The sequence below is a fragment of the Echiichthys vipera genome (genome assembly GCF_963691815.1).
Source record: "Echiichthys vipera genome assembly, chromosome: 21".
In the NCBI taxonomy this organism is placed as follows: domain Eukaryota; kingdom Metazoa; phylum Chordata; class Actinopteri; order Perciformes; family Trachinidae; genus Echiichthys; species Echiichthys vipera.
In genome coordinates, this window is record NC_139846.1 from 19,877,692 (window position 1) to 19,902,391 (window position 24,700).

The 24,700-nt window shown below is 44.6% G+C and overlaps 1 protein-coding gene across 1 annotated transcript in view; it reads right to left on the reverse strand.

Moving 5' to 3' along the window:
• Nucleotides 1-1,855: 1,855 nt before the first annotated feature.
• adarb2 (adenosine deaminase RNA specific B2 (inactive)) overlaps nucleotides 1,856-24,700 on the reverse strand; it is a gene marked incomplete at both ends in the record, with an annotated part of 193,498 nt that continues 170,653 nt past the window's right edge. Inside the window, 6 exons of the mRNA XM_083936513.1 lie at nucleotides 1,856-2,032; nucleotides 4,021-4,202; nucleotides 11,015-11,196; nucleotides 16,120-16,288; nucleotides 19,269-19,420; nucleotides 23,751-23,919. Coding sequence (XP_083792639.1) covers nucleotides 1,856-2,032; nucleotides 4,021-4,202; nucleotides 11,015-11,196; nucleotides 16,120-16,288; nucleotides 19,269-19,420; nucleotides 23,751-23,919 — 1,031 coding nt within the window. The remainder of the gene's footprint in view (nucleotides 2,033-4,020; nucleotides 4,203-11,014; nucleotides 11,197-16,119; nucleotides 16,289-19,268; nucleotides 19,421-23,750; nucleotides 23,920-24,700) is intronic.

A 24,700-nucleotide genomic window follows, 5' to 3' on the forward strand; every position in this document is an offset into this window, starting at 1 on the left:
ATGTGGGTCAAGTTCTCCCTTGTGTAAATCTGCCTGTGTGTCGAAACATCTTCCTTACACACTGACCTGAGACTGAAGGTCTCATTCTACAGTTCAATCGGCCACACAGTCAACAATGTGGTTTGGCACTGTCTCCTCACTGGAGCACATGAATGCTGCCGCTACAGTGGGGGGGAGCAGAGCAGGCAGACAACAACAGAAAAGCACCACTAGATGTCACTCTCACTACTTTGATTTTCCTGCTGACTGAGGCGTGCTGGTGGCCGGTTCGAATGCCTCTTCTGAAATCCTCTGAGAGAATACAGCACTGACAGAACAACGCAGTCATGAGCAGGACGGACATCAACACTACACGGTGTGTGTGTTTACATCATGAAATATGCAGATGTTAAAATAGTGTGAGGTACAAATGTACATGGTGGTGATCAGGGGTGTCCATATTCTCCTCTGATTTTGAATCTTGAACTTGTACTTGCGTGTTTAAGTGAGTGGAAAATGGCTTTCAAAATGACCAGGGGTGGGAGGGGGAGGGGCGGTGTTACAAAACTTTTCACCACCTTGACGATTATCTGCTCAGGGCGGCCATGACCACGGAGAGGAAGCACAGGTCGATCAGGTCGGCAAGGCCTCGCTAATGAGTCACGACCCAAAGTCGCTCTTATTGGTGACGACAAGCTTCGATAAAGATGTTCGGAAACAACACGACAGGCTGAAAACAGAGGTCACCCGGGTCGACGGACAGAAAGAGACAGAAAAACAATGTACAATGAAAGAGAAAGGAAAACAGAAAACTACCCCCCTTCCTCCTCCATCATCACCTCCACCTGTACTTAGGTAAGCTGTAATGGCTGCGTTTACGTACCTAGATTCCTCTCCTTCTCTCTACCCAGTGCGGTGACGATGGGAGGGGGAAAAAAGGGGGTGTATTAACCTGTCGTCGCGTCGTGTTAACCTCCGGCGCGCTTGAAAGGCAGGAGGGACGGAGGGCTAGACGCGAGAGAGTGAGGAAGGTGAGAGAAATAAGTGGAGGATGGGAGAAAATGGAAAGAGGGCAAGAGAATGAGACAAAAGGAGGAGGAAGTGAGGAGTCAAAGGGTGAGTCAGGAGGACAAAGATAGAAACGAGAAAGGGAAGGTGAGGCGGGACGAAGCAACGGCGTGTCCTTTTCTTTTTCTCACTCTGTCTTTCCATCGCTTCTCTCCTTCTTCTTCTATCACCCGTCACCCTGACAGGGCCGGTAATTGGACGTGGACCTCTCTCTCTCTCTCTTTTCTTCCTCTGTCTCTCTCCCCCCGTGGCTCTGCTCCTCAGCGGGAGCTTTGGGGCCCGGAAATAGCTGATGACAAGATAGCGGCTGCCTTTCATTCCACTCAAGGTTACCCCCACCATTCCTTGACAGCTGAAGAGGGGGCTATTTAGGTGTGTGTTTGCTTAAACCCGTGTGTTTGTGCATTTAAAGAAAGGCGAGTCAAAGAAAGGGTCCATCTTTTTATGTCCGTTTGCTTTTCAGCCCGTCCAGTTGACCTTCCTCTTGTCGTGTTTCTGTTGGGTGGATGGGCGACACATCCGGAATGTTACAACCACACACGCAAGCACGCACGCGCACAGGCACACGCACACGCACCACACACGCACACACGCACACACGCACACACGCACACATGGTATTGATAGCTGTGAGTTTAGAGGCTGCACTGGTAAACTTTCACATATGAAGGTGTAAAGCAGGATGTTGATAAGGATTATGGAGTCGTCTTACCCTAAAAAAAATAAAGGTTAAACAAATACACGCTCTCGCTCACACACACACACACACACACACACACACACACACACACTCTCTCTCTTCTCTTCCTCAGACCGACAGCAGGAACTGTTCCTGCTCCGGCGGTTTCTTGACCCAGGTCCCGAGGCCCGTTTCCTGCAGAGCTCTGAACCACTGCTGCTTCACTGTCTGGTAAGGACGTGCTGCCATCTTGGCCTCGCAGTACATGAGCTGGCGTTCAACCGATCCGCACATGTGGATCCCCGCCTGAAGAGGGCGGGCGAGCAAGAGAGGAGGAGAGGGAAACAGGGCAGTCGGGAGTCAGATAAAAACGACACAGAGTCAGACATGAAGAAGGCTAAAGGTTTCAGAAGGAAACAAAATGGGGGAGAGAGAAGAGAAGAAGAGCGAGCAAAACAAAACGAATGAGCCGGCACAAATGCATTTGGGTGGGGTTGGGAGGTGGTGAGGGTGGTGGTGGAGGTGGTGGGGGGGGGGCTTCAACAGCTGTGTAATCTCGCCATTTAAATTTCACAAGCAATTGAACATTCTCTGCGCTTTTTGTGCATTCCTATTGTCGCGAGGGGAAACAATGAAGATCATCGGAGAGACAAGTGGAGAGAGGGAGAGAGAGAGAGAGAGAGAGAGAGAGAGAGAGAGAGAGAGAGAGAGAGAGAGAGAGCGAGCAAAAGTTTCTTTTGGAGATTAGTGCAACTGCTCTTGCGTGGCCCTCATATACGGCGCGCAGGGAGCACTTAGGGTGGGGGCCTCCTCGAGTACTTCTCCAAATAATTATGGTTTCATAGTCATTATGCTTTAACGGCTGCCATTTGGCGATGCAGGCACTGTCTGTTACATAAAGTTTCAGAATGGAAATGAAAGTGCAGCGGGCCCGGGTCTGCGCGCTGACGTTAAAAGATCCGAGCTGCCAGTTTTTTGATATGTCGCATAGAGAGCAGATGTTGCCGGGTCGACAAATTGATCTAGAGCAGAGAGGAAATTCCACATGTCCTCCGCGGAGCGCTCACCTGAAGCCACAGCGCTCTGGGACTCTGATTTTAATACACGAGTCTGTGCTTTTTAACCGAGTGGCTGCTGGCGTGCGTCTCTACAGGTAATGTTTATGTATTACCGTGTGTACGCGCTTGCATGTGACTCATATACAAGGATTGCATATTGTTTTTGACTACATCTGATGTGTCTTGCTCCCAGGGAGTGCGAGCAGAGAGGAGGGGTGAAACAGACATTAATTCATGTGAAAATGTGACTATTGTTTCGGCTCAGATTAATTAAAAAGTAAATCAGAATATTTTTCAGGCGAGTAAAAGATACACTGTGAAAGGTGTTTTTTAATTATCATTTAAATGAGTGGAGCTTTTTTTTGTAGCAGATATTTCGACATGTCATAACAAGCAAAGCACAGTGTAATTGATAATATTAATAATGGCTGTATTCTAATGAGTTGTGCCCGTGCTCTTTGCATTGTGCATACAGAGTTATCATTAATATTACACGTGGGCTTTTTCTATCATAAAGCAAAAATTCAAAATGTCTGCTGTGAGAAATGGAGGGAGAGGAGGTTTAGGCCAGTATTTCACCACTGTCAATTCCCATGTATTGTAATGATGTCCTCAATGTACATATAACAGAAACAAAGGAGCCTGGATAATTTAACGCCGTGTTAGAGCCATTAGTTTAAGTTTTTTAGTTTGAGGGTTAACCACCTTCTCTGGTTTGAGCCCGGCCTGCGACCTTTGCTGCATCTCTGTCCCTCATTTCCTCATTTCACCTCTTAAACTTTGTTTCTGAGAAAATCGTACAAGTTTGGTATGACAGATGGCTCTAAATAATACAATACCAATGACCCATAACATTGTCTATGTCACTCACGACAGCCCAAAATACAATACAGCCCCTGACCGGAAGTCTATCATAGATCCTGTCTCTCCACTGATAAATTTAGTGGGGCTTATTCTGCCCTAGTTCGGCTCACCGGATGTCAGAGCGGGTGTAACACCTGACATCCTGCCCCTTCCGCTATCTCCACTATTTGTTTTTCAGGGGCACTGTCGCTGCATCCGGTGCTTAGTGTCACCCAAGATGATCGGGATTGGTTTATAGAAATACAAACCGTCCAGGGCGTTTTTTTACTCCTGATATCAGAGTGTTAACTATGCAGCCAAATGGGCTGAAGTACGGTCTGGCCATGTGAGAATAATTCTGTCTGTGCATTCCTTGTGGATGTTCCCCCTTACCTTGCGGTAAAGTCTGTTCCAGCGGGTGAACAGGGCATGCTTGCAGAGGCGCGACGGTGTCCCCAAGTCCCGTCTTCGTCCCGTGGCTGTGTTGACCACCTCCAACTGTGCATCACCCAGCGTCCAGTTGACGCTCACACACGAGGCCTTCCCCGGCTGCTGATACTCGGCACTGCTCAGTCCTACAGAAGAGAAGACAACACAGGGCATGCAAATGATCTTTAAATGTGAAAGGAAAAACATTTCATAAAAGTGTTTCAAAATATAATGCACCCAGCTTTACTGTTAAACCTCTACTTTGTCATTTCGTTTAACCTTCCTTCACCTTCCTGGCACTCTCTCCCCGTGGCTAATGGCAGACATAAAGTTTTGCAGCGCTGCAAAAAGCAGAGTCAACCGGGGCCTGAAACTGCACGGCTGTTAATACGAAGCTTTGATATACCATCAGAGAGGTGGCAACGAGAGGGCTGTTGAGCACATAAGCAATGTGTTCCTGCCTTTGTATGCGTGATTGTCTGCTCTTGAGTTCCTGGTTGTTTTGAGTGTTGCCAGCTATGTACGCCATAAATATTATCTCCAATCACAAAGATGAATCCTCCTCTACACCGGACAGTCAGTCTCTCTGCCCCGCCCCCTCCACCTTCTCTCTCTCTCTGTCTCTCTCTCTCTCTCTGAAATGATCGGCCTCACTAACAAAGCACACAAAGCGATCACTCGAGGAAGGAGAAAGAGAGACCGAGGTAGAGGGAAAGTGCAGGTGAGTGGATGTCACATTGTGTTCCATGTAGAGAATTAGCCGTCGTCACTGAGAGCACTGGTGTTTGCAGAGGTGCCGGGGCGCTGTGGAAGAAACGGAGCTGACAGCGGGGTGAGAAACGAATGAGGGCTCAGGGCAAAAATGTCTTTGAGAGGCCGACGTGCTGTATCTGGGCCAGTTTCCCAGTATTCTGGGTAAGGAAAATTGAGAATTTGTGATTCTGTTTTGGAGGTCTTGAAAAGATCCAACTCTACAGCCTGAAGCAGTAGAATATACTGAACCACTTACAGCTCGGGGATGGAGTGAGGAAACACTAACAGGCCCTGCCAGAAAGTCTCCAGCAGTGATATAGAATAGATCACTGTGTAAGCTAAAAGGCTAGTTTTCAACAGGTGTTAAGAATAAGTAAAAGTGCTTTTTTTGATTATTCATAACACATTCTTCCTGTTACAAATTGAAGGCATTGTTCAACATTTTAGAAAATATTCACTATTGTCGAGAGTTAGATAAGAAACTTTATACCACTCATATAAGTAAGTATGAAGCTAGCTAGCAGCTGGTTAGCTTTGTTTGCATAAAGACTGGAAACAGGGAAATGGCTAGCTTGGCTCGGGGTCACCCCTATGTTCGCATGCCTTTGCTGATTTAATTCACTATATGTTAGGGTTAAGGGTTACGGTTAGGGCCAGGTTTAGCAGTTAGTGTTAGGGTCTACATAAGCCTTTGTGCCGTGGAATTCGCCACTGATTGTGGGAAAAATAACAGACAAAGCAGGGAACAAAGGTACGCTCTCGCTTGGCTCTATACGAAGATAAAAACATCTGCTTACCAGCACCTTAAGCTAAGCTCATAACTGTATGCTACTGTATAACTGGGGTCCATGCCTATGTTCCCCCAGCCTTAGGTTCCCACAGCCCTATGTTCCCACAGCCTTATTTTACCACAGTCCTATGTTCCCACAGCCTTATGTTCCCACAGCCCTATGTTCCCACAGCCCTATGTTCCCACAGCCTTATGTTCCCCCAGCCTTAGGTTCCCACAGCCCTATGTTCCCACAGCCTTATTTTACCACAGTCCTATGTTCCCACAGCCTTATGTTCCCACAGCCCTATGTTCCCACAGCCCTATGTCCCCACAGCCTTATGTTCCCACAGCCTTATGTTCCCACAGCCCTATGTTCCCACAGCCCTATGTTCCCACAGCCTTATTTTACCACAGTGCTATGTTCCCACAGCCCTATGTTCCCACATCCTTATGTCCCCACAGCCCTATGTCCCCACAGCCCTATGTTCCCACAGCCTTATGTTCCCACAGCCCTATGTTCCCACAGCCCTATGTCCCCACAGCCCTATGTCCCCACAGCCCTATGTTCCCACAGCCCTATGTTCCCACAGCCCTATGTTCCCACAGCCCTATGTTCCCACAGCCTTATGTTCCCCCAGCCTTATTTTACCACAGTCCTATGTTCCCACAGCCCTATGTTACCACAGCCTTATGTTCCCACAGCCCTATGTTCCCAAAGCCCTATGTTGCCACAGCCCTACGTTCCCACATTTGAGATTTATCACACAAAGCTCTGTCTTCCTCTGAACATTATCAAAGCAGAAACTGATGTAAGGTGTTTACTTTTGAATATAGTGCAATATATCACATAGATGTGTGTTTTTTGACGTACTGCAGGCAAAACTACTACAGAGGAAATGACAAGCACAATAGGAGGAGAAATACTGAACACGTAGCACCTAGGCTAACAAATATGAACATTATATCCACTCTGTAAAACTGTCTTCTCCTTGACTTCCAATGCAGTTATTTATTATATCATGCAATGTTAAAGGTTCCTTCACAGAAAATCAGCAGACAGATTCTGTGCGATGGGTGAACAACAGTTGCCTCTGATCTTACAGTCTGACAGACAGCTTGTTATAGTACAATACCTGATGTACAATACCACAATGCATGCCTGCAGATCATCTCCCTCCTTGCCACGCTCGTTTTCCCGTCTTCACTCTTCCATTCACCAATCTCAGCTCTTCTTTTCTGTAGCTCCTTGGAGCTGGAATGAATTGCCTGCCACAGTAACAATCCTCCAAGTCTCTTATTACCCATTTCTTCCCTCTTGTGGAGATGCACCTCTTTGAACAAAAGGCTCTCCTATCCATCCTGCCTTTTTCCTTTCTCTCACTCCATTCACGGCTCATTTCATCCCTTCAATGGACTAAACTCCTCTGTTTCTGTAATAGCCAATTTGATTTTTCCCTCATTGAAGACTTGATCAATTTCTCTACTGGGAAGTGTTTGGCAGACATGAAAAAGGCAGAATTACAGCCTTTGGTTATGGGATTCATAACTGCACAGTACAAGTTACCGCGGCTATCTGAGGCTGCTGAAGAGCCACGATACAACATAGTCTGTGTGTTTATTTGTACACATTGCATCTGTCCTGCATTACTGAAGTACCGCAGGGTTTTCAAAAGTGTTCCCTGTGGGGGTGGAGCAGCAGAGGAGGAGTAGCGGTAAGTGCAAAGAGGCCACCTTATATGTATGGGCAAATCATTATGAGAAAGTCAGAGATGTGACTGAAAGGTTGCTGGTTCAAATCTCTGAAATACTGGGTAAAAGTGGTCTTTATTCACATTCAACAGCCTGTTAGCCCCAACTGCTAAAAGCAAACAATTACATAAAATAAAATTTAGAGCCACTTTCTTCCCTAACAGGTGTGTGCTGCTCTCCAACATGGTACCTATAAAGCCACTGGATACTTTCCGTCATCAACCCTGGCCAAAAGAACCACTGTTGCTGCTTGCATGTACAGAGTTTGCTGTGATTTGACTGCAATAAATGGATCAAAAGGATGCTGAAATAGCTGCATCATGGTGCAGCTTTATCAGGTCAGTCCCAAGACGACAAGAAAATCATTTTTAAAATTATTATAATTATTATTTGGATCGATCAGGGCTATGCTATACAGGAGAATCTCAATGCTGATAGGCTTTTCACGAATTTCTTGCTCGAGTTGAAATAAACTTTCACGAATGTGCGAACGATGCAAATTTCATGTCATATTCACATATTTGCATTGACTTTGTATTCAATTAAATTGTATGTCTAATGCAAAATCATAAAAAAAGTTATTTCAGGATACTTTCTCTATAGAGTAGGTCGAGACCATGCTCTGTGATTTATTTATGATTTACAAAGACCTAACAATTGCCCCATGAGCAAATGCAAGTAACAGTGCAGCAATCTTGTGTGAAGTGGCAACAAAATCCTTCCTGTTTGCAGGCAAGTCATGAATAAAACCCTACAGTCATTTGACTAGCTTTTTCAGTAACGAGAAAAATAAAGGGATACTACTTTCATTCATCTTCAACCTCTTCCCCCCATCGGGGTCGAAGGGGGGCTGGTGCCAATCCCAGCTGACATCGGGCGTGAGGCGGGGTACACCCTGGACAGGACGCCAGTTTATCACAGGGCACATAGAGACGAACAGAGACAAACAACCATTCACACCTACGGGCAATTTTAGACTCATCAATGAACCTAACGTGGGCATGTCTTTGGGAGGAAACTGGAGAACCCGGAGAAAACCCACGCAGACACGGGGAGAACATGCAAACTCCACATAGAAGGGCCCCAGCCGGGATTCGAACCAGGAACCCTCTCCCTGTGAGGCGACAGTGCTAACCAATACACCACCGGGACACTGCTTGAAATTGTTAAATGTGAACCAAACAACGTGTGGCTGTAAAACAAGCATGTGACCTGTGTCTTCAGTCAACTGCAAAACTGGGTGTGAATAACTATTATTATTGTTTCCTGTTGTCCAGATTCTTCTGATGCCAAAACGACAAAGACCTGCCACAATTCCTGTTCACGCTGCGGTGGAAGTGAACAGCAGGACAGAGTGAAGGACAAGCCATCGATGTGTTTGGCCCTCGGGGCTCAGGTGTAGCTGCTTCGGCTGACTGCGATAAGAGCGGGCCCCTGCATTCCCCAGGAATTTCCTCTTGGGGTGTTGCTTTTAAATAACCCCAGACACACAATAGCCGGGGAGCTCATCAGGACCAATGAAAGGCTGGAGGAGGACATGAGAGGAGGTGTGTGTGTGTGTGTGTGTGTGGGGTGGGGGGGGGGGGGGGTACGCACACAGACATCTGAATGCAACCGAAGCTCTCTATTTCTTTATTCCCCTCCTGGCTTGCTGACTCCCTCCCTTCCCCTCAGCCTGTCTCTCTCTCTGTCCGAGCTCCCTTCAGATTGAATGGCTGTCTGATAAGGGCTGTGATTACATTGATTTGGTGTAGGGCCATCTGCACTGTCTGTCCATCTACCTTCCTGTCCTCCCCTTCCTTCACCCTTACCCTTCAATAGACTGTAGCTCCTGTAGGTACTGCAGGTGCAAAGGCGTGACGGTTTGCGATGTGTGGACACACAGAAAACACACATGATTGTGAGCGAGTCAGAGGGGACGGCAGAGAATTTGCCAGAGGAGGCCACCTCTGTTTTGAGTAAAGAGGATGTCTGAAGGTAAAGGGCTTCTCTATAACACTTCTCAACACAAAGAACCCTGAGAAACACTAAGAATCAGGTAATGGACAGAAAATTAGATTTTCAGAAAGAAAAATCCTCTACAGTCATTAAATCGACTGTGTACGTACTGCAAGGTTTATTATAGTTAGAGCTAATAACTTAATATTACAGGTAAGTATGATTGATGGACAAATGGATCGTACCTGACCACGGCTCTCCAAACATTTACTGCAGCTTGTAAAATCTAAAACCAAAACTCCTCTCCAGACAACTAAAATGACTCCATTCAAAAAAGCCATTGAACAAATCATGAGAAAGGCGCACTGAGGCTGTGGTTGGAAGATTCGATGATAAATTTGTCCCAGCGATCATCACCAGAGGACAATTCAGTACAATTATCAATCTTGATGAGGATAGGCCTCACAAAATATTCACCCAATTACCCAGATCAGAGCCCTGCAACGCAGAGAGCTCCTATGCCCTTCAAGAAGTGTACACGAAACCTGATAAAAGTATGGTAGATAGAGAGAACGTATCAGATTTATCCATTGTGCGCATTTGAGTTCCTTATATATGATTGTCACCATCTTTGTTCTCATTAATGATCCCCAGCAACACGATGTGCCCTACATCGCTGTGCGTCTGTCGCTCTGACTGGCCTACATCTGAAGCGATGGCTGATGCCGTTTCTACAAGTTGGGTGTCATTCAGATCCTCTCCCAGCATTCATCTTCACTACAAACGAAAGCCTCGGGTCTCAGCGGAGCCCCGGGGGGGAGACATGCCAGACAACTTCATAGCTGTTGCTTGTCTGGCTGGCACAGTGTTACCGCGAAGAAGCAGGCGTTCATGAGATTGTCAAGTGTGCCGGTGTGTTTCATGTGTGTTCTGTTGTGATTCATTCGGTCTAGAGCTGACATATTTATTAAGAGGAACCCCAGAATATAGATGCTGTGTATACATATGGCACAGGATCTCTGTATGGGATGGCCCCATCTGAAAACACACAGGTGCTACAGACAGGTATGCCACTGTTTAAAGGCACGGCAAGAAAAGAAAGCCCAATCCGCATTCAGATGGAGAATATAATTAAAAAAAAAAAACTTCAATGTGACCACTTAAAAATCCAAGCATCAACAAACAAATGCCTGGTTTCGTGAGTTTAAATACCGTTTTTCAGCTAAGTTAGCAGCACAGAGATGAGAAAAGGGGGAATCTTGGACTTGATGAATGATAATGTTGCTATGTATCAGCTGGATATGCAAATAGGCAACTGTTTGCCTGATTAACTTAAAAAGTGATAACAGATTAATTCTGTGTTCACTGCTGCCCCTAAGTAGCAAAACACCATTTTAAAAAATAAAGAATTAACTTGACTAATCCTCAAAGCAATTTCAGTCAAAAGCAACTGGACTGGTTGTCTGTCTAGGAAGACGTTTCACCTCTCATCCAAGAGGATGTCACTGAAACCCCGACATCATCAGCCTTGTGAGAGGTTAAATACCTGGATCTCACACCAGTTAGTTGGACCAGTCCCAGCCTGGCCCTGGTCCTGGACCAGTCCCAGCACAGTTTTACATTTTTGCGATTTGTATTTTGCCATCGGTGGTTCAGAGACCACTCCACAGTAGAGGTAGAGTATCCAGCACTAGCCATATTAAAAGAATGAATGATTTTCTGTGTCAGTCAGTGTTGTAGTCGTACCGCTGAGCAGGGGCTGGTTGCGTCTGTGCGTGGCGGGCAGCGGGCCCAGACGCTCCTGCCGTTGGTTCAGAACTCTGCCCAGATGGCCCGTGTGGCGCAGGCTGCCTACGGTCACGCTGTGCAGGTACACCGGCTCCACAAAGTGGCTCAGCAACGCTCCCTGCAGGCCGAGGATGTTCCATCTGAGGGGAGGGAGTAAAAAGAGAGAGAAAGTCAGGGACAAAGTGGTATGATGGTTTTGAAGAGCAGATGAGGTGGGGAAGGTTAGGAAGGACGGAGAAGACAGAAAGAGGCATAAAGAGCATTGTGAAAATGTGGGCGAGGATGAAAGAAAGAAGGGGAGAGGGAGGGCAGGCAACAGTTCGGGGGAGAGATAGAATCAGGGAGGGAGAGGAGGAGAAAGGGGAGATATGGAGAGAGAGAGAGGAAGGGGAGAAAGAGACAGATGTGGGAGCCTCAATGACAGGTAGAGACAATTTGATCATTATCTTGATGTGGGACGTGATGAATAACAGCCACTGGACTGACAACACACACACGCGCACGCACACACACACACACACACACACACACACACACACACACACACACACACACACACACACACACACACACACACACACACACACACACACACACACACACACACACACACACACACACACACACACACACACACACACACACACACACACACACACACACACACACACACACAACCATCATCACCACCACCTACAACAACAGTGCCAAAGGTCAGTCCATCTGCATTCTCTACATGGAACAACACATTACGGTGTGTGTGTGTGTGTGTATTCATCAGTGCCAGTGAGGTTAATGCACTGCGCGGGGATGCAGGTAAGCTTCCGTCAATTGTTCAGTGCGAGGGCTGATCACCTCAGGATTTGTTAAGGGAGATCCACGAGTGACACAGAATCACTGTGGGGCTAATCCTGCCAGCCGCACCGACGCCTGATACTGTAGCCAGCTGGTCATGTGCCACCTACTGTCCAAGTCCTCTCTATTTAACCAGCAGATGCTAATTTATGGATGGAAAATGATAATGACCGTGTTTATTATCATGCCTGCCCTTCATAGAGAGGAGGGAAAAAAGCCTGCTGTGTGCATGAGCTGTGTACTCTCCGGTGCACTGGACTAATGAACTTACGCGAGGCGTAATCAAAGGCTCGACATTGCGCTACTAATTTTTAGATCATTGTTCTTTTTGTTCATCAATGTCTCTTTATCATGGATGCGATTACAGCGTCTGCTTGTCTTTGTTGTTCGTTTTGTTTTTTCTGGTCGACCTAATAATCATTCATTACGGCTTCTTTCGCTTCCCGAGCAGTCAATTAACATCAACGGCTTTCTGGGAATCGCTAAACAGAGCAGTGGCCGCCTGCCTACGCTTTACCTGCAATCTGTCGGCAAGATCTGTCCTTCCCTCAGACAGAGAGGAGGAGCACACACACTCACACAGCCTCCACCAAAACAGAAATACTTTAGCCTGAAATATTAATTTACCCAGAAAGCGACACCGTGAATCAGAAACATCTTCTAATCTCATGCAAGAAAAGACAGCCATCTGGCTTGGGTGTGTGCGTTTAAAGAGAGGAGAGGGGAGAGACCTCTCTCTCTCTCTCTCTCTCTCTCTCTCTCTCTCCATCTCTCTCTCTCTCTCTCTCTCTCTCTCTCTCCCTCTCTCCATCTATCCCTTCTTCCCTCCCCCGGTAAACGCCGACCATTAAAGTAATGTGTTCATCTGCATAAAACGGCAGTGGACTGGAGAACATCATCGTTATATGAAAGCCATTTAGGCCCCTCAATTAAATCCAGCTGTCGACTTCAAATCAAATATTAGCAAAGGAGCTTCAGTGGGCCTGGCTTAAGAAAACAAAATGATGATCAGCAGGTGAAGCAATGAAGGGCTGAGACAGTGCCCATTATCAAAAATGCTTATGATAAGAGCAAAGATCCTAAATCCCTTATGGCCAAGGCTGAACCAACTATAATTGAGTGCAGGAACTGAAGGAAGCGGGGAAATAAAAAAGTAATGGGAGGTTGCAAAATGAGTGTGACAGAGGACGAGAAGAGTATCCAGGGGATCACTTTAAGACTGCAGCAGTGTGTGTATATGTGTGTGTGTGTGTGTGTGACTGTGTTGAGTCTGCGGTCCTGAGCTCCTCTCAGTTCCACCCTCCACCCTGACCTTGATAAACTGGCCCTTGGTGACCCACTCACTTTAACGACGGCCACCCATCATTTACGGCGAGATATATATATTAAAAAAAAAACGGAAAGAGGAGGCTGTGGAGCAAAGAGAGTGCGTCTGCCATCCGGCCTGGTGTGATGGAGGGGAGGGGACGGTGTAAGGGAAGAAAAGCAGGGTGTCCCTTCTCCCTCCCCCGTCACTCTTTTTTTTTTGTAAAGTAATTGCTTTCACCCTCGTTGGTGACCTGGGTAGATTTAATCACACCATCTCCAGCCCTGGCCAACTGAATCAAATTGGTCAAATTAACAGCGGATCCACAGGAGAAGGGTTCACCTCTCCCTCTCTCCCTCCATCCCTCCCTCCCTGTGTGTGCTTGTGCCAATCCTTTCACACACACACACACACACCAGCGTGGCTCAGCTGTAGTCCTGTATGGCTCAGTTGGCACAGTGCAGCGCTTACTAAGCTAAATTCATAGCTGGAGGCACCGTCCTGGCAGAAAAACTGTCACTATATTAAAAATCGATAGAAAATGCGACATCAAGGGTGGAAGTACTGGTGTTGAGTGGCTTCATTGTGTGCTGAGTATTTTTAGCCATGCTGGCTCTGGGGGACGGTACAGTAATGTCGGTCTGTCAGTTAGTGAGACGGTCCACAGCCACGGTCCAGACGGAAATATGTCATCATCATACAATCATAAAGTCAAGATTGTCCAGTAATTTGGTTTATTAAATATTTTTTTAAATGTTAACACACTGAAGTAAGATGGGTGGATGTGTAGCTAGGAATTTTAGCATGCTAATGTTAGCACCGCTGTGGCTAAGCACAGCCACACAGCAGCACTACTAGCATTATGACTATTACGGCTACGACTACTTCATAGTTTACTTTCGATTATAAGGCAGCTTATTCAGAGCTTTAAGGGAACTCTAGAGAGCATTTACAGTAAGTGAGAACACGTCGGACATGGAGACTCTCCTGCTGCACGCGTGGAAAAAGAAACTCTGGACTATCCTCGGACCTGGTTCTCCTGAGATTGTCTGGGGTTCATGTGTGAAAATGGCTCCAGTGTGCCAACGAAACAGCAAAAGTGTGCATCACCATTTCAAATTGAGAACGAAACTCCCCAAATTATTAATAAAGAGAATATCAGTCATCACGCATATGTGTGCATGTATGTGTGTATGTGTGTGTGTGTGTGTGTGTGTGTGCGTGTGCGTGTGTGAGACTAATCTCTTAGCTAGAGATCTGGAGATTAGAACAATGACAAGATTAATCACAAATTCATTAGAATGGGATTAGACGTTAAAGCTACATATGGGAAATCAATAGTCACCCGCGGACTAGAAACGATTTTATATACAGCATGACTCATCGCAACACAAACCCTCACTCACAGACGCGCTGAGGTAAATATCAGACAAACATCTACCTGGCTCATGAAGCACATTAGAAGATTCTTTATTTAAACAGGGCTTACTGCCTCCCATAAGGACGCTATTCCCCTAATAAAGTTAACCCTTCAATCAATCCTTTAACCTTTTCTTACTCCTAGATGAAAGGATGTGTTGATCACATTTCATGGTTAGTTCGGAGTTTATGGGAAGGCATCTTGTGATTTCCACAACAGCCCTGCCCCCATAACGGCTGAGCTCAGTTGGGGCGTTCTTTGCATTAAGAAAACATGTTTATCCACCGCACAAAATATAGTTAATACTGAACAAAGTTTTATACAGCCCAATATCAGACCTGTGTAAGCTCAACAAAACACAGCAAGGACAGCATTTTATCAGCCCTGATTAGATTTGCAGTTTAAAGTCTGACTCCAGTTGTTTCAACGGCCTGTTCTTTCAGAGCCCTCCATCTTGTCACATTCATGGTGTGTGTTGACTATTTATTTATTTGACTTTTTTTGCTCTTTTGTAAACTTTATTGAAACACATTCACATCTCTACTTCCAGTCAGTCCCCTATATGTTACCCTCTTAAACCCACACACCCACGCACGCACGCACGCACACACGCACACACACACACACACACACACACACACACACACACACACACACACACACACACACACACACACACACACACACACACACACACACACACACACACACACACACACACACACACACACACACACACACACACACACACACACACACACACACACACACAACCACACACACACACACACACACACACACACACACAAACCGCTGCATCCCTAACAGGGTGGCTTCTTTACATCTAGGGAGGGAATGTTGCCACAGACACAGATATTGGAAAACTGGGCAAGTAAAAGAGCTTTCATTCGTGGGTCACATGATCAATCACCATTGTCACTCTTAGACAGACAGACAGACAGACAGACAGACAGACAGACAGACAGACAGACAGACAGACAGACAGACAGACAGACAGACAGGCAGGCAGACAGGCAGGCAGACAGACAGATAGACAGATAGATACATAAATAGATAGATTGATAGACAGATAGACAGATAGACAGAAAGACAGATGGATAGATAGATAGATAGATAGACAGATAGATAGACGGATAGATAGATAGATAGATAGATAGACAGATAGATAGACGGATAGATAGATAGATAGATAGATAGATAGATAGACGGATAGATAGATAGATAGATAGATAGATAGACAGATAGACAGATAGATAGATAGATAGATAGATAGATAGATAGATAGATAGATAGTTAGTTTGCACAATGTTCAGAATGACAGCGGTACTTTGTCCAATTTAGTTTTGACCCACTTTACGGAAAACAAAATCAACAAGTGACATGAAGCAGAAAATAAAGTAAGAGCTTGGATTTTGAACAGAAAGAAAAAATAAAGATAAATGAACATCTGACATCACTGACCTGGTGATCTTGTCGGTGCAGGACATGGTGATGAGCTGCTCGCCCTGTAAGACGCCGTCCCACGTCTGGACGGGCCCCCGACATCGCACCGGCACCGTCCCCTCGCCTGACTCGATTTTGGTCCTCAGGTGGCTGCGGTGCTTTCTCATGAAGTGTCTGCTGCTGTGTACTGCCAACACAACACATACACACAGCCTCGGCTTCATCACTCTACATTATGTCATTTCTTATTACACGGCTTTGCTGGAAATCCCATTTAATTAGCTATTAATGAAGTCTGTTATTTCTAAATAACACAAAGCAGCTTCGGATCTAATCACATCAATGAGCAGCCAAGATTAATTTCGTAGACTACTAATCAAATTTACTGAAAATGCACCAGGTCACAAAGACACCAGGTACATTAGGCTGGAAACAGTCAACATTTTAACAATACTGCTTTTAATACAATATAGAAAATGATCCATTGTACAGGACATTCTACAGCCGCCCAGGAGGGACAAACCAAACACTGGGTCAAGCGAGGGCCTTTTGCATTTTAACATTACCTGACGGGCAGATAATCTCTAACTTAATCCTAATCTCTAACTGGTTGTAATCTCTAACGCACCACTAGATGATGCTAAATCCTACACACTGCTCCTTTAAGTGTTACATTCTCTGTATAATCGGTGTTCGCAGCTCATTATTGGTGTTCACGTGTAACTACCTGCATGAAATTAGCAAACAGAACAAACGTTTATACATTATTATGGTAAGCCAGTAGACAATATTAACATTACTATGACATATTTTGTTAAGACAGCTGGTACAGTTTCCGGTGAAGGACAAACAACCCCCTTCAAAGTAAAGGTTTAAATGAGGTTAATAGCTTCATTTAGGGCAGATGCTTTCAGAGCGTGAGGCGGTCCCAGGGGCTCCAACCTGTTCCAGGGGGAGGCTCAGTGAATGAAAGGGAAAATATAAGGAAACAAAACATTAAATGAGAATCACCTAAAAGTGTGAGAAACTAAAAAGTGCATTAGGACGAACCTTTTTCTTATGTATTTGATGTAATCTGAGGCTATGTCAAACAGCTGTATTAGGCTACCTTAGGGCACACTCACACTGTCCTTCCGCACCCGACCCCGGGCTTTAGGGTACTTGTCCCCCCTTCCTCTCCCCCCGCGCCCCAGGCCCGTTTGTACTCACACTGCCTGGGCCTCGCGCAAATGCTTCTTGCTGTCCATACGCCATCACGCCGTAACACGTCACACGCATTGATTGACGTCATCGCGATGCGTCGCTTTGTTTACAAATCTTTCCATAGACCTCGGAGTTTTTGTGCGTCTTGTCCGACCAAATCTGCAGTAAACACTCCACCTCCGCATCACACCAACGTGAACCTTTAGCCGCCATTGTTGTTGTTGTTAAATGTCCGTGCATGGTCCATCCTTCTATTTTCTATGTCCGAACAGGCGCACATAAATGACGTCAGAACCGTCGTAGGCCTCATGCTCGTGCTCGTACACGTGCGCACGCTCGGGCTCGTACATGTGCAAACACGCTCTACAAAAGCCCACCTCTCTCAGACGGGCCGTGGACGGCCAGCTGGCCGCAGTTATGCGCGGAGCGGTTGCACTCACACTGGTCAAACGCACTAGGCTTTAGCCGAAAAAACGGTTTTGGCCCGGTGCGGAAGGACAGTGTGAGTGCGCCCTTAGATCAATTATTGAGTGTCTATGTAGTAACATAATCATGATCCCATAGGCATCCAGGAATTGAGCAAAACTATAAGTAAACTAAAGAGTGTGTGTGTGTGTGTGTGTGTGTGCGAGTGTGTGCGTGTGTGTGTGCGTGTGTGTGGGGGGGTGCTTTGTCTGAGGGGAGGCCCGCAGTCTCAGACTTTGAAAAACCCTGAATTAGAGTATTCATCGGGGCTGTTGACTGCCTAACTGTTAATGAAGTAAGCATTTGACTGCATTGTTGCTGAATGTACAGAGCAATCAGCAGTTTGGAAGAAAGGAGAATTGACTATTTCGCTGGATGAAGCAGTTTGGCTGCACCCTTGATGAACTCAGGGGTGTTTAGAGCAGGCGTGGTAGGATGTAGTAACGTATCCCACAGTACAACCCTCATCTTTGTAACCCTGTTAGTGAGAGCGCAGGCCCTTGATCTGTTCAAACAGCTTTCATGTGGTTTCATATGGGTGTACAAGGCAATATGGCCGCTACTTGTCTATTGTAAATTTAAATAACTAGTCTGCATAGTATCATAGATCCAGTTTTGCTTGCTTTTAGTAAAATCACAACATGGATATGTCCTTAATAGGGTGACAGAGTGTACATGAATAATGACTGTTCTTGTTTTAATAACCTCTCGTTCCTCTAAGCTTAAACTCTCCTTCCTTCTCTCTTCCTCCATGGCTGTTGCTTCTGCAGATGTGACAGCAGCTAAAAATTAAGCCCTGTCGACTTCCAGCTCAGAAATGTTTTAGAACAGTCAGGAAAAAGGTACTAAGTCATTTTCTAATCTCTGAGAGCGCACTGCAGAACATTTAAGAGGTTTAATGACCAAAAAACGTCAAGTTCAAAGGCTTCTCCAATGACAGCATCATCTTTTCTCCCTCTCTCTTACCATCCTTACTGGTTTCATGAAAATCTCAGCATGCACTGCACTGTAGTGTGTATTCATGGAGCTGAATAGCAGCTTCAGACTGGGATGAAAGGAGGGGGGAAATGTATACATTCTACTGATGGAAACTGCAGTCCAGATTACATTTCTGAACTCGTAGGCCACCAGAAAAATGTTTGGCAAGCCGTCTAAATGAGTATACAATTTATTTTCCGTGGGTAAGCAATAAAATGTCATCTAGTCAGCCCCGCGCCGCTGAAAGAGGCAAAAGACGGGATGTGACATGAAAAGGATGCCAGCCTCTTGACAGTGTCTGGAGGGAAGAAGAAAAAACAGGGCAAAGGCTTCCAGAATATCTGCCAGAGAAAAGGATCTCTCTATAAAGCTGAGAGACTGACTTAGAGAATGAGAAGAAGCAGGAAATAACGGTGGTTACATCACATAGAAATGTACGGTAAATATCAAAAATGACTTGATTATGATCCATTTTCAGCATTGTCACAAAAAGAAACAGAAAAGAAAGTGTGGCGTCTTACGGTCAGTGGTGATTTCATAGGGTGAGTTGAGCCTCCCGTCCCCACACGGCGACGTGCTGATGTACATGTGGAAATGGACGTTGTCTCTCAACCTGTAGCCGCACTCCTTGTGCCGCACAAATATCGACTCCTCCCAGTCCTCCGGCCTTTTGCTTTGAGAGAAAAGGCGAAGAAAAATAACAAGTACGAGGGTGACTGATGAGAAATGTGGCACCATTCATCACAACATGGGAAATAGATTTCCACTTTTCGTTTCCAAAGATGAAGTGAGGCAGGGACGGAGAGAGATGGACACTGGCCCTCGCTCTGACCACGGTCCATTCTCCTCCTGTCAGACGGACATTACTCAGGCTGTCCAAATGTCTCGGGGAAAGCAGGGAGAGTGAGTTTAACCTGTGGTCTATACAATGCTTTGTGTTTGAGTTGTGAAAGTGTCACCATGAAGGTCAACTAAAGAATCGGCCGGGTTAAAATAAAGGTTAAACATAAAACAAACATGCAAGAAAATGAGAAATATGTTAAGGGCTATATGGGTTTGACTGGCACTGTAAATCAAATGTCAAAAGCTACAGCTGTGGTGTGTTTAGACATGGTGCAGCAGCACAGACGTCAATGGAAAGACCAGGTGGTATATATGTTGCTAGCTTACTAAAGCTGTTGCTAAGGTCTGTACAGTCAGCACATTGTTAAGAAGACTAGATGGATATGATTCATCAGAAAAGATGCTGGCATGATTTAAAAACAAAATCACTCAGATGGTTTAGTAATAAAACAATAGGTTAAAGGAGACATTAATATTATTTTTTACTATTTTCAGCTTCATACTTGTATTTTGGGTTTCTACTAGAACATGTTTCCATGCTTTGATGTTCAAACAACAAATTGTTTTTCCCATACTGTCTGTCTGCATGTACCTGTATTCATCCTCTGTCTGAAACGCTCCGTTTTAGCGCCTGTCTCTTTAAGACCCCCTCCTAAAAAAAGGCCAGTCTGTTCTGATTGATCAGTGTTTCTCGGTCAACCGCATCTGCGCTCTCGATGTCTTTGCACCGTCATTGCAGCCGGAGAATGACAGTAACGGCACTGTAGCAGCACTTTCTACCTATAAACAGTACAGTATAGTTGTGACATCACAACGGTACAGAAGCCCTGAGGGCTCATTTAAAGGCAAAGTTTCTGAATACAGGCTGTGTGCATTTCACTGTGGCTTGAGCAGTATTTTTAAAGCACCTCCACCTGCTTTATAATAAAAAAATGATTCAAAATCTCAAGTTTTTCAATATTGGAAAGTTAATTCATAGATTTAGAAACCATCCATTAAGAATGAGCTGAGTTCTTGCAATATGGCCGACTGGGTGACACATAATCCAACTCTATAATCTGGGTCGTTGTTTGCAGTGTGAGCAGGAAGCTTTCATCACTCACACACACACACATACGTTGGTACACATCGCATATTTAACTACGCCTCACAATTCAGAGCACGGCTGCACTCTTTATATAACCTCTCCTCCGTCTCCAATGTCCTTTCACTGAGTGTAAATATGGCAGTTGTGGCATTTTGTTTAGTCATTTCATTATGAGTTATCTTCTCCATTAGCCATTTTACTCAGCTGCAAAGTCTCTGTACCTGCCAGCATTGTGCTAAGACAAAAAGTCAGTGCTGTGTATGCAAATATGACATTCAACGATCTAGACTTCTAGACACTAATCTGATGAATCAGCCTTGCTATCGAGCTCCTGTGGGAGCTCAAAAACGTAAAATATGCTACGCACTGGAGGCAGTTAGGAGTCAAAAGTCATCAAGACTGTCTCTTGATGGTGGTAAAGACCTGACTGGGCTTGTGTGCACCAGAACATGTTGTACAGGTTGCAAAGGCACACAAATTATATATATAAATATCTATAAATATGCTAAAAGCAAATAAGCCATTAAGACCTTTGGCTGAACCTACCTGACCAGCTGAATGTGTGAAAGTATGCTTAGTTAGCTGGAGACGACAAACATGTGACTCATAGATTATTGAAAAGTCTGTGGGGAACAAAGCAGTGCTGTTTCCATGGATCTTATTTTAGAGGAGAGAGCGTCATTTGGCACTGCCCAGGGAGGTCACAACAAACAGGATATTTAATGCTATTAAGCCCAACTTAATTCATAATGTAGGGCACTGCATGTTTAGGTAATTGGAGGCACTTTGGAAACAAAAGGGTATGAAGCCTACACAACATGTTGGTAACAGTCTAACTTACTGTCAGACCAAAAACAACCACATAGGTCATTTGTACTAGCAGCTTATTAGGAGCCATATTTACATTTTAGTGGCGGTGACTGGAGTGAATATGACAGGAGCAAAAGAGGAAGTCGGGTGACGTAGTTGCCTTTAAGAGCGAACTCCATGAAGTCCATACAGTAGGGAGGAGGTCAGGTGGATGGGTGGGTCAAACAAACGCAGGACTTTCCCCCGGGTGAACTCTGATCATGTCCCGTGAGAAAACAGAAGTCAACCAATATGCTTATTTTAACCCAGACCACAATATTTTCCTAAACCTAACAAGATAGTTTAGTTGCCTGAGTCTAACCAAACTGTGACCATTTCACAACATTCACTGACTGTTTGAAACTGCGGTTGTTACGTTCAGGTATGAGGACATGTTCTGCTGCTTCAAGTCAGGGGGCTAATTTAGGAAACGCTCCTGTGGGTCACATTATTATTAGAGGTTAGGATCAAACAACCTATATTTGTTCATATGCGTTGGAATGAAAAGGCCATTCTGAGAGATTCTGAGTACTTTTATCGCTAATATTAGAAATCCTCTAATATTTGACCACTGTGGCCGTAATCGACTGGTACAGGATAACAGTTAATGCTAAAACATGGTATAACAGTATCACAAGCAGAGAGCAGTCATTAAGTCATTGAACTGACTCAGTGATGTCAGGAACACTTCAAAAATACCCACATTAGCTTATGTTTAGTGGCTTAAAAGTTCAGATAATGTCAAAGGGTTGTTCAAATGCATTGTTATAGTATTTTATCACTAAAAGTAAGAAAAAAGGGTCTTTGGGGAAATATCAGAAATCAGAAAGTTCTTTTCATCTCAGCCGGCTGGAGGGGTGTGTCTGTGTTTGATTGACAGCAGCTGGCAGACTGCCACAGTGCCAGTGTTACACCTTAGAGAACGAGAGACATGGTACACTAACCTGCACTGTAGGCTACATGTCCTGGGCAGACACGGGGTAATAGTACACCTCACCAGACAAAAGCATCATCAACATCTAACTGTCTAGCCTGCACACCGACGTCAGTGTTGTCCCCCAGTGAGTGTTTGGTGGCTCATTCAATAAGCTGAGCTGCGGGACGAGACATGTTGATGTTTGTAGGTTAAATAAGAAGGAGTCTTTAGCGGCTCAGTGTGACCATCTGCTCTGCCTATGACCGAACGCTGATGGTGTTGCAAGATTTGATTGGCTGTGTCAAAATAAGGTCTCTATCTACACAGACGGATAGCAGAACGATATCTTGTTGAATTAATGCTAAACTAGCAGCCACCCTCATATTAAATATACATTACTCCCTTATGGTTTCAGATTGTTTTTTCAAAGGTAATGTAGGTCAAGTGATTTCTATAGCAGATATGAATGCTGAAGCAGGAAATGATTTCATTTCAGTTGGACTTTTGCAGAAAGCAGCAAAACCCCTGAGTGAATTGACCTGAGCAAGGTTTTGTTTTATTACAAACTATTTTTATGTGCTTCAGTAAAAGCAATATTTCAAAGGTGATATCGTTTCTCTTTAATTACATTTTGCTGATAATACTTCTGTACCTTTAATATTATGAATACAAGACTTTATACTTGTTTTTACATATTTATACCATCATGATCCTAAAACAACCCCGTAGCACCTGTACAGGTGCATATAATACAAATCAATTTCAACTTTGGCTCTGAGCTGAAATGATGAGTCGGTCTATCTTTTTGATATGCTGTAGGTTCAACGTTAGCCTCAACCTCGTAGTACTGCAGCCTCAGCTATTCAGCACACCTCTTTACATTTCAGTCGGTCTGAACAACTAAATACTTTTGCAAATGTTTGCAAACATTTTTATGTTAATGTTTTAACATTAACTACTTGCCACCACCATGTCTGTAACGACGACTGCATCTACTGTTAGTCATTAGGTGTGTGTGTGTGTGTGTGTGCGTATAGTGCCAATGTGTGCATTCTCCGTGTATGAATCTTAAGTTATTGCACTTGGACCAATGGTTATACTGTATTCTGTTATGTTATTTTTTGTATCTCTAATATAGAAATGGCATTTTAATATTTTGCAAATTTGCTTATAAAGAAGTTCATGTGGAAGTAAATGGGGTCTTATTTTTTTTACCCTGGTATAGAATTGGCACAGAGAATCGTGTAACTTCAACGGTATCGGCACCGACATCTCTATGAAAGATACAGCACAAGACGGATTTCTTACCTCAAGAAGAGTTCAAGTTGAGAGTAGAGGAAGCGTAGCAGCGCTCTGCGGGCTGTGACTTCAGCGTGACAGTCATTGACCACTTGTCCCTGGTCACTCAGATACTCCCCGTTGATGCACTTGGTGCCCGTGGATAATGCCACCACCTGTGCGTGTCTCAGGTCCAGACCTAATGAACAATTAAAAACAGACAAATGTTCGCTTTATTTTGCTTTTCATGCGTTTCATCAACTACACTGATTTCTTAATCCAAGCGTTTAATAGTATCCCTCAGTGTTTAATATCTAATGCACGTCCTTTCTCACCTTTCTGTCTGTGGGAGGCATTTTGTCATCATTAACAAAGAACACAATGACATTCACAAAGGAAAAACTTGCATAGCTTTGATTGCTAAAATTAACAACAAGAAACCAAAATTGTGACAATCTCGTTTTATTATAAGATATTTTGCATAAACCATAAAGACCCACTTTGAAAAAGGACATTAATAAATCACTTCAAACTTCAACACATGTTGGCTTCAGAAATCAAACAGACGTAGCCACTAGAATCCCGAGACATCTTACATCCAGCCCATATCTTTTGTATTTGGCAGAGGCATCCTAACTGGAGTATTTTAGTGAACAGACCTACAGTTACCACAAGGTCTTTTCTGACTAAAGAATGCAATCTGTGATAAGAGATCAATAAGGTCATGATCAGCCTGCCTCAGTGTGTCACACTCTGCACCTGTGCACATCTGAACACTTTCAGACATTGCCAAGGAAGAAGAAAATATACATTCAGTATTATTTAGCCAGAAATGTCCTAAAACTACTTTGTATATAACTGTCATTTCATCGCAAGTAGTTTTAGAGTAAGGTAGCATAAAATAAAATGAATTGATAATATTGATAAGGATATCGACATTAACAGTGATGGGTGGATAGAAAACTAGACCTCAGACAAGG